This window comes from Galeopterus variegatus, unplaced genomic scaffold (genome assembly GCF_000696425.1).
Source record: "Galeopterus variegatus unplaced genomic scaffold, G_variegatus-3.0.2 Scaffold19521, whole genome shotgun sequence".
Taxonomy (NCBI): domain Eukaryota; kingdom Metazoa; phylum Chordata; class Mammalia; order Dermoptera; family Cynocephalidae; genus Galeopterus; species Galeopterus variegatus.
The window spans coordinates 2,609-12,483 of record NW_007745632.1 but is presented as its reverse complement, the minus strand read 5'-3'; the positions used below and the strand labels follow the sequence as shown (position 1 = coordinate 12,483).

General features: G+C 30.6%; 1 protein-coding gene across 1 annotated transcript in view; it reads left to right on the top strand.

Moving 5' to 3' along the window:
• LOC103583077 (uncharacterized protein KIAA1841) overlaps window positions 1-8,363 on the top strand; it is a gene marked incomplete at its 3' end in the record, with an annotated part of 10,061 nt that extends 1,698 nt beyond the window's left edge. Inside the window, exons 2-6 of the mRNA XM_008564491.1 lie at window positions 1,967-2,025; window positions 3,398-3,558; window positions 5,960-6,046; window positions 6,156-6,266; window positions 8,240-8,363. Coding sequence (XP_008562713.1) covers window positions 1,967-2,025; window positions 3,398-3,558; window positions 5,960-6,046; window positions 6,156-6,266; window positions 8,240-8,363 — 542 coding nt within the window. The remainder of the gene's footprint in view (window positions 1-1,966; window positions 2,026-3,397; window positions 3,559-5,959; window positions 6,047-6,155; window positions 6,267-8,239) is intronic.
• Window positions 8,364-9,875: the final 1,512 nt, after the last annotated feature.

Sequence of the window (9,875 nt, the reverse complement as noted above, 5' to 3'; positions counted from 1 at the left end):
TTCAGAAAACTTACCTGCTTTCGTGTGGTTGGCAGCATCTCAGTACTTGAAGACTTTTCCACTGCGATTGGTGGTCATATTAATGAATGTAATTTTTAAAATATATTGTACAGTGAAATGTTCAATTGGAAGATCTGCATAACTCGGTGAACCAATATTTTCCAAATGATCAATGCACGATGTTTAAAGAAATCACGCATGGGTTAAAGATCCCTTCAAAGTGCAAGATAAATCAGTGGATTTTGATGTTAACTGAGGAGGGAAAGTTCATTGATTTCAGATCCCATTGCAACTAACCTTTAAGAAACTACCATTTCTCGAGTTTTGGTGTAACATCAAAGAAGGATACCCACAAATTGAATGCAAAAATGTCAAACAGTGCTGCCGTTCTCACTAATTTTTTTTGTTTTGGAAAATATAGTTCATTTTCATAAAAATATATTAGCATGTAATAGGTTTATTATTCTCTTTAAATGAATTAATGTTTGCTGAATTTCTCTGTTTTAGTTTCTAATCTGGTAAATACCAATATATATATAACTCACATAAACAGAAGCTTTTTAGGATTCTCAGTTTTTAAGATTATAAAGTGTTCTGAGACTAAAAGTTTGAGAACTAGTGTTCTATGTGATAGCAAGAATAATTACTAAGGAGTCTTTCGGTGGGCATAGACTTGTATGGGAACTCATACTTGTGATTACTTCATACTTTGTAGTCTTTCTGTGCACTAGAATTGCTGTTTACAGCAGTATCAAAATATTTCTAAACGCTATTAGTAAATAAAGCTATACTGACAGTATAAAAGTTTTCTGAAGAGGTTTATAATTTATTATTTTCTAGTGACAAAATTAATGGGAAAAGTTTCTAGTGGTCCTTAAATAAAAATTATAAGATTGCTAAGTCAAAATGTTCAGCCTGAGTCCAGAGATTTTAGACTACCCAGCTATGTTATATATGTGTGAATAAATATCAAAATATGTGGAGAGAAAAAAATATTTTCTGATATGGCATATTTATGTGTGTAGTGAAAGTAAAAAAAAATGGAGCAAAACTAGTCATTCTCTTATCATTGATCTTAAATTAGTGGCTATAAATGTAAACCTTACAGAAGCAATATTTATTCTAAGCAGGAAAACTACCAAAATGCTTAATTAAATCTCTAATACTCCAGCCACTGGTTCTTACGTGGGATGGTGTATATTACAATTTTCCAAGGAGCTATTTCACTAGCTTCTTCCTCCCTTTACCATTTCTATTTGAGAACCTTCAATCTAGAATTTTTATTTAGAGAAAGATTGGGATTACTTATTTTAATCATTGGCTGTTTAGTGAGAGAAGGATTTCTAGTATTACTAAAGATTTAGAAGGATTGTCTTAGTACTGTAGTGGTGGGAAATCCGTTTGTTTTTGTTTTTTGTTTTTGTTTCTTTTTTTTAAATATACCTCATGGGAGATGACAGGTTTACTAAAACTGTAGTGTCTGGTGGCATCCCCCTTTCCTATCTCTGCATGCCCGAAGGCTCATTCAGTATGCCTTTAGGAAGTGACTTTGGCAGTTTTGCAGTAGTAAAATTTTTGCTACCCTCGGAATCTTTTTAAATTAAATATTTGTTCATAACAAGCATTGATCTACTTCTGAAATAACTTCACTAATAAGTATTCTCATTAATAATTTCTAAAAATTTTCTCACTGTGACTTTTGCATATATCATGTGTTTAGCTGGAGTCTTTTTATTTGATATGAATTTAACTCCAGGGCAAACTTAACTGTGTGTTTTCTCTATACTCTAAGTTTTAACATTGATTGTTCTTTCTTTTGTGTCTAAGCCATATGATATAGTAGGGTTATATTGAATTGTTCTTATTAAAGTAACATCCTCTTTTAAGGTAAAAAGGAGCCTGTTCTGAGGAGTTTGAAGTATAAGTCAAAAGGAAAATTTAATTTTTTTCTCTTTTTTTTTTTAAGAGCCAGGAAATGTCATTTCAATTCTTATTTCTTCTGAGTTTTTGAAAATGGATTCATTAGTAAGTATTAATTTAAAACCCCAAGATCTTCTATTTACTTATGCTTTTTTTTCCTTCAAATGTCTAGAAAATTCTAAGACATCTTACTAAAATAGTTAATTCAGTAGTGTGATTTTATTAGAATAAACTGCTCCTGTTTGAAGGTACTTTGTTTTGTTGGGAAGGGGTTTTAAAGACTAATATGTATCATTTGTGTGTTATGCCTATAAAGCAAACAATCCTCAAGGAATAGTTCACTATCGTATTTGATGAAATTAAACACAATTAACTTTACCCCAAAAGGGGTTTTGCCCTACATCCAAATTAAATGAAAATTGGAATATATTTGTTTTGCTATTTAAGTAATTTCTTTAACCATATTTTCCTTATTTGTGTCTTTCATTTATAGTTTAGTGAATATAGAGCAAGTGTCCAACTATTAATATAATTTTGTATGTGTATCACGGAAGTTCATGTCTGTTGCTTAAGAGTAGCTAATGAAACATAGCTCTAACATTAAATGTATTTGTTTTTCTTCTTTTTTTATTTAATAAATTTCTTTATTATTGAAATGATTTTATATGTTTTTGTGATTGATATTTTATGGTTAATATTTAAATAAATATTTGTTTTTATTCCTGGTAAAACTGTACAGGGCAGAATTTTCTTTTGCATTTCCATATAAATTTTATGTGTTAGCAGATATGAAGTTTCTTTACTTGATTGTTTTAGAGTTTTACTAGTTCCCTGTATTCTTTCTACTCCTTAACCCCTCCCCATTTAGCCAACTGCTTCAGAGAAGGGTTACAGAAAAAAGGCAGAGTCTAAAAGAGTCCTTAACTTTTGAGTTTTGATATCTAAGCCCCAAAGGATAATTTTTATGCCATAAGCGAAAAAATTGGAAGAATACATATTAGCCTCTCTTTACTTTTAAAGTAAATAAATATACCTGAGCTTGGAGGGAGGGGAAGAAAGTCAGAGAGCAAACTAAACACAACAGAGAAAACCCTGAATTGACTGAAATTTCGATTCTGCCATCCAGAGAAATGGAGGCTCAAAATTATAAATAAGTTTAATTATAGGAAGTCACATATCTTGCACACTTGAGTAATTTATAGACTAAGATTTATACTTGCCGCAGGCATAATAAACACATTTTTGTTTGAAATAGAGAAGGCTGAAAATAATTTTTCTCGGTATGTAGATATGTCTTTACAAATTTGACCTGCTGGACCACTTCGGAACAGTAGAGTAACCCAAATAAGCAAAACCCAGTTAGTGCCTAGCAATACAGATTAGGCTTTTAATAAATTTTATGTTTGAAAGGTATTGCTATGACATTACTTTTCATGCGACTATTTTCAACTTTCATTTTCTGTTCTGTGTTTCGTAGGTTGAACAATGTATTCAGTATTGCCACAAAAATATGAATGCCATAGTAGCTACCCCATGCAACATGAACTGTATTAATGCAAATCTTCTTACACGTATAGCTGATTTGTTCACACACAATGAAGTTGATGAGTTAAAGGACAAAAAAGATAAATTTAGGAGGTAATTTTTAAAATTTAATTTTAAACCTAATATTCCTATTAAAAGAAATATATTTCTATTTCATTTTAGTGAAATATTGTAGAATATATTTAGAAATATATTTCTATTTTATTTTAAATGAAGTAAAATTTAACCAGAGCCAATGACTTAAGATAGAAATGAGTAATTATTTTGTGTAATGAACATATGAGCATATGGTAGTAGTGAATATTATGTTAAAAATTATTGACAGGCCTTAGTATAAAGAGAAAGAGTGGTATGAGATGAAGTCAGCAGTAGTCATATCACTAGGGGCTGTTTAGGTCATAGCAAGGAGGATATACTTTACTCTAGATATAAGTTGTAGCAGAGATAGTCTAGAGTTTAGGTCAGAGGTCAGGGCTTTAAATAGAACTTTAAGAGTAGACAAGGTTTGAAACCATCGAACTGGATGAGATTCCCTAGCAAGAGACCATAGTTAGTGTTTTTTGTGTCCTGTTCAAGAAATCTTTGCCTACCTGAAGGTGGTGAAGATACTCTCCTATGTTTTTTCATTATTCATTTTGAATTAATTTTTTTGTGTGGTATCGGGTAGGGCTCAAGGTCCATTTTTTTCCCAAATAGATATCTAATTGATACAGCATCATATATTGAAAAGACCATCCTGAATTGCAGTGGCACCTTTACTATAAATTGGGTGACTATAGGTGAGGTCTGTTTCTGAGTTCTTCATTTTGTTCTGTGGATTTGTCTGTCTTTGTATCAGCAGCACACTGTCTTAATTACAGTAGCCTAATAACTTTTTTATCTAGTAATCTAAATTCTCCAGCTTTGCCTTTCTTCAAGATTTCTGTCTTGGCCATTTTAGGTCTTTTACATTTCTGTATAGATTTTATAATCAGCTGTTCCATTTTTTCTTTCTTACACAGACACAAACCTACTGGAATTTGGGGTTAGTATTGAATCTGTAGATCAATTTAGGAAGATTTAACATCTTAATAATATTGAGTCTTTGGTCCCTGAACACACTATAACCTGCCATTTATTTGGGTCTTTTAAAATTAATTTCAGCAATGTCTTATAGTTTTCACTGTAGAGATATTTTTCTTTTTTATTTTATTAAATTTATTTCTAGGCATTTATTGGTGCTATTGTAAATGCTATTCTTATTTCATTTTCCAATTGTTAACAAGAGAGTATAGATAAAGGCTTCCCAATATTTAGAGGATCAACAGAGGAGAAATAGCCAGTGAAAGGCATGAGAACGAAGAGCCAGTGAAGTAGAAGGAAAGGTAAAAGGAAAGGTTTCAAAAGGAGGAAATGATTAAGTGACCAAATGTGTGGAATGCTGCTATCATGTAGAGTAAGATGGGGACAGAAATGTGATCAGTTGGATTTAGAAAACATTTTTTTGTTTGTTTTTTTGTCCTTTTTGAGACCGGCCACACCGCGCTCAGCCAGTGAGCACTGTGAGCGCACTGGTCATCCCTATATAGGATCCGAACCCGCGGCGGGAGCGCTGCTGCACTCCCAGCGCCGCACTCTCCCGAGTGTGCCACGGGCTCGGCCCTAGAAAACTTTTTTCCAGATGTTTTGCTCTGTGTGATTGCTGAAAAATTTTGCAGTAGCTATTAAGGATAGATAGGATCAAGAGAGGATTTTTTAAAAGAAGGTAGATACTAGATTATGTTTATATCGTGATTAGGACGATCCATTAGAGAGGAAGAAATTAATAATGCAGGGGATTATCCAAGAATTTAGTCCTTAAGGGGAATGAGGCAGAGAGGAATTAGCCAAGGGCTAAATACTTGAAAACAGGAGTGGAATCCTAAATCTAAATTTGGCCTTTAATAGCAGCAGACATTTACACAGTGAAAATGGGGACAGTCAGGACATACATTTGGAATTAATGACATACTTATAAGACTTCAAGTTCAGTTATATTATGCGTAATAATAAAGTAGTTAACATTTACTGAATGCTTAACACTATGCCTGGCACTCTTTAAAAACATTATATTATTTAACACCTGTGAAACCTGATTAGTTTGGAATTTATTAACCACATTTTGTAGATGAGAAAACAAGTTTTAGAGAGGTTAAGTTGGCAAAGATCATATACCTAGTTATTGGTAGACACAGATTGTTAAATTCTTAAAATCTTAAATTTTGAATATTCTAATAACAAAGGACTGAAAGAAAGGTAGATATCCATCAATCTTTTTTTTCTTGTGTAAATAGATTCTTGATGTTCTCATTAGTGATTTATTTACTTAGAACACCAAAAATGTATTATAAACTCCTAAAGAGAATCTAAGGATTTATTAATCTTATTTTACACATGTACAGTGTTTATTTTCATCACTATAAAGTAACTTTAGTAAATATAGAAAATTAATGTGTTGGTCATTTGTTGTTAACAGTAAACTTTTTTGTAAGAAGATTGAGAGACTGTTTGATCCTGAGTACTTGAATCCAGATTCTCGGAGTAATGCAGCAACATTATATAGGTAAGGTAATGTGTTTTTCCTTTGATGTGCTGTATGATGCAGCTATATTTTTTAATGACTACATTTTAAATTTCTTTTCGATGTTTTTTGTATCATCCTTGTGTTACAGATGCTGTTTGTGTAAGAAACTTTTAACAAAAGAAACAGAAAGAAGAATTCCTTGCATTCCTGGAAAAATTAATGTAGATCGACATGGAAATATTATCTATATACACATAAGGTGTAGTGAAGATAAAATATAGCTTTTTAATGTGAATTTCTAGTGTGTTTATAAAAGCACAATTACTTTTATAAGCATAGGATAACATCTTTTCTACATCTTTGATCCAATTTTGATTTAGAAAGATGGTACTTTCAAAACAAAGTTGTTGTAAAAGCTACATTTTATTTACTGGGTAAAATTTCATAATGTCTTTAAATTTTAAAATGATAAAAATAATTGAATATTAATCTTGAAAAATATTCTGGTCACTGCCATTAAATTTATTTTCACTAACAGATTTTAGTTTTCTATATAAATGTTATATTGAATTTTATAAGAGAATCAAATTACTTTCAGTTGAATTTTGGTGAGGAAAATTGTCTTTACAATGGGATTTTTCATAATCTATTTATTCTTCATACTTTGTTAGTATTCCATTAATACATATTTCACTAATACATAATACATATTCCTCTTTATGTTCAAAACAAGTTCTCATTCTGAGTTGGGGGAAGAGTATTGTAAATTGGTATGTCACAGGAAAACAAACTTCAAAATGTTTGTATTCTTTGGCAACATTCTACTACTAGGAATTTATCCAAAGAGATAATGTTGAATTTGTGAAAGCATTTAACAAAGACATTTATACTAAGTAGCCAAAAAAAAAGTAAATACGCAAATGATTAAACAAACTAATATATGTTCATATAATAGTATATCTATATAAAACACATCTAATCAGTTCTTAATGTGCAGCCTTTAAGAATAATGTAAAAGAATGCATACTTATATAGAAAGTTGTTAGTGGTAAATTAAGTGAAAAAAATAGGATATAAAACAAAACTAGACACACATTCACTAAATGTTAATTTTCAGTGATAGTATTATGGACGGTTTTAATTTTCTTTTTTACTTGTTCTTTTTTCTATATTAAAGAAAAAACCTACAATGTTATATTTCATATTTTAAACATTAAAACAAATACAGGGCAACACTTAATTTTATTCTAGTAATAATAACACAATCAACTTTAAAATGATTTATTTTCCTCTCAGTACAATAATCTGGGAATCTTCATTGGTTGTTTTAAGCATCTGGAATTTTATACTTTTTTTGTCTTTGAGATTTGATTCACTTTTTGAAAATTACTTCCTTCCTGACAATAACAGCTATTAATAGTAGTATGTGAAAAAAGTAATTGATGTTAACTTCAACACTGATTTTTGTTGTTTTATTCAAAATATTTTCTTATAAGTCAACAATCAGTGCACACATTTTATCCTTTTTTTTGGTGGCTGGCCAGTATAGATGCACACATTTTAAAAATTGTCTTTAAATAACTTTTAAGACAGATGTGCCTATGTAATTTGTAATAAAATGATGGCATTTTTGTTATTTGTTGAATTAAGCACAAAAATAGCAAAAAGTTAGAAAAAATTAAAATAGTAACTTAAAAAGAAAAGGAACTTGAGTTACACGTGACCATAGCAAATATGGCTTAAGCCTTTGCTATTTTTAAACTGTGTATTATTTAATCTAAAAATGTGTATTACTACAACCTGATGGTATATTCTATACTACTCAATTATTAGAAAATTCTGTTTGAAAATAATGTAAGAAACTAATACATTAATGAAATGTTTAAAATCACCAATAATTAATAACAACTTGTCTTACAACATATAAACAGTTAGAATAAAGATTCCATTTAACAATACATGCCTAAGTTCCAAGTGTTGGCATACTCAAACTATATTTAATTTATAATCCTTTATCTAGCTTGGCAAAATAATTTAGCATTCAACATTTCATATGTCTTTCTGTTATCCACAGAATAAACAAACTCCCAAATGAAATTTTATCTACCTTTCATGCCATATCCATCATTTGAGGAACATTCTTGGGAATAAACCACAAATTTAAAAACATCTGTTTAAAGCACATTGTCTATATTGCTTGCTTGAAAAATAATATAACAACTCTTTCCCCAGAGATAAAACTTGGGATGTTCATGAGTATTTGAACAGTCTTTTTGAAGAATTAAAATCTTGGAGGGATGTATATTGGCGTTTGTGGGGAACGATCAACTGGCTGACTTGTTCAAGATGTTATCAGGTGAATTTTGTTTTTTAAATTTCCTTCTCTGCAAACATTGAGAGCAACATTCTTTTGACCTCTGCTATTTAATTAGTGTGTTTGGATGTGTTTGTACAATATCTAACATCTTTTTAAAGAAAATGGTGGCAAAAGCAATGGTACTGTTACTGTTAAACTTTGCTTGCAGCTGGCTTCATTTCTCTTGCCATGTTTCTTCTTCCTCTTTTTTGTTTTGATTCCTGAAACAATCAATGCCTTGCTGAATTTTTAGGAAAGCAACAGGTTTTAAGTGATGAAATTCATTTTTTCAATGGAAAACAAGTACAGAATCTTTATTTGCTTTATTTGCATCCAAACTGTTTCTCTGTTGGCCCATCCATCTCTACAGAAATTCAGAAGCACCTTTGCAGATAGGATGTTATTGGTTTGTGCACTTTTTGTTATAACAGTTGTGTTCCCAAAAAGCTTTTGTTCATTTTTATAAATGAAGACTATGATAAAAGTATAAGAAAGCTTACTATTTTAACAGTAAATCCTTTTATGGAATCAATGCATCTTTATAAATCATAGTCATTCCAAATTAATCTTATGTATGTTTTCTATGTACAATTCTAGAGTTTTCTACCTTCAGTTTTTTATGAATTCTCATGGAAGTAGACAGTAAAATAGAAGGGGGGGAGGGGAGGTGGATACAAAATAGTACAGAGAGGAAGAATGGGATTTATTGTTCTATAGTAATACAGGGAGACTCTAGTTAATAAAGTGCTGTATATCTTTGAATAGCTAGTCAAGATGATGTTGAATGTCTCTAACACAAAGAAGTGACAAATGTTTGAGGTGATGTATATATGAAGCACCCTGATATGATCACTACACACAGTATGAATATATCCAAATATCATATTGTGCTTCTTAAATGTATATAATTATCATGGGTCAGTTAAGAAAAATATATTAAAAAGAGAGGGAAAAAAGAGAAATAGAGAGTAGAATAATGGTTACCAGAGGCAGGGAAAAGGAAGTGTGCAAAGGAGGACTGGGGAAAGTTTGGAAGGCTGATACAAAGTTATAAAATTATAGATAGAAGAATAAGTTCTGGTGCCTTTAGGGTGACAATAGCTAATAATATTGTATATTTCAAGATAGCCAGAAAAGAGGATCTTGAATGTCATAACCACAAAGAAATGATAAATGTTGAGGTGATAGATACGGTAACTATTACGATTAGATCATTATACAATATATACATGTATTGAAACAACAAATTGTACCCCATAAACATGCCAGTGAAAAAAATAAATTTTTAAAAAAACTTTATTGCTAAGTAATAGTTCACTGTATGAATATATCATGGTATGTTTATCCAGTCACCAGCTGAAGAACATTTGTAGTGGGGCCTTTATGAAGAAAGCTGCTATAAACATTTCCATACAGGTTTTTATGTGAACATGGGTTTTATTTCTCTTGGGTAATTACCTAGTAATAAGATTGCTACGTTGCACAGTAAAGTTTAACATTTACCATTCCTGA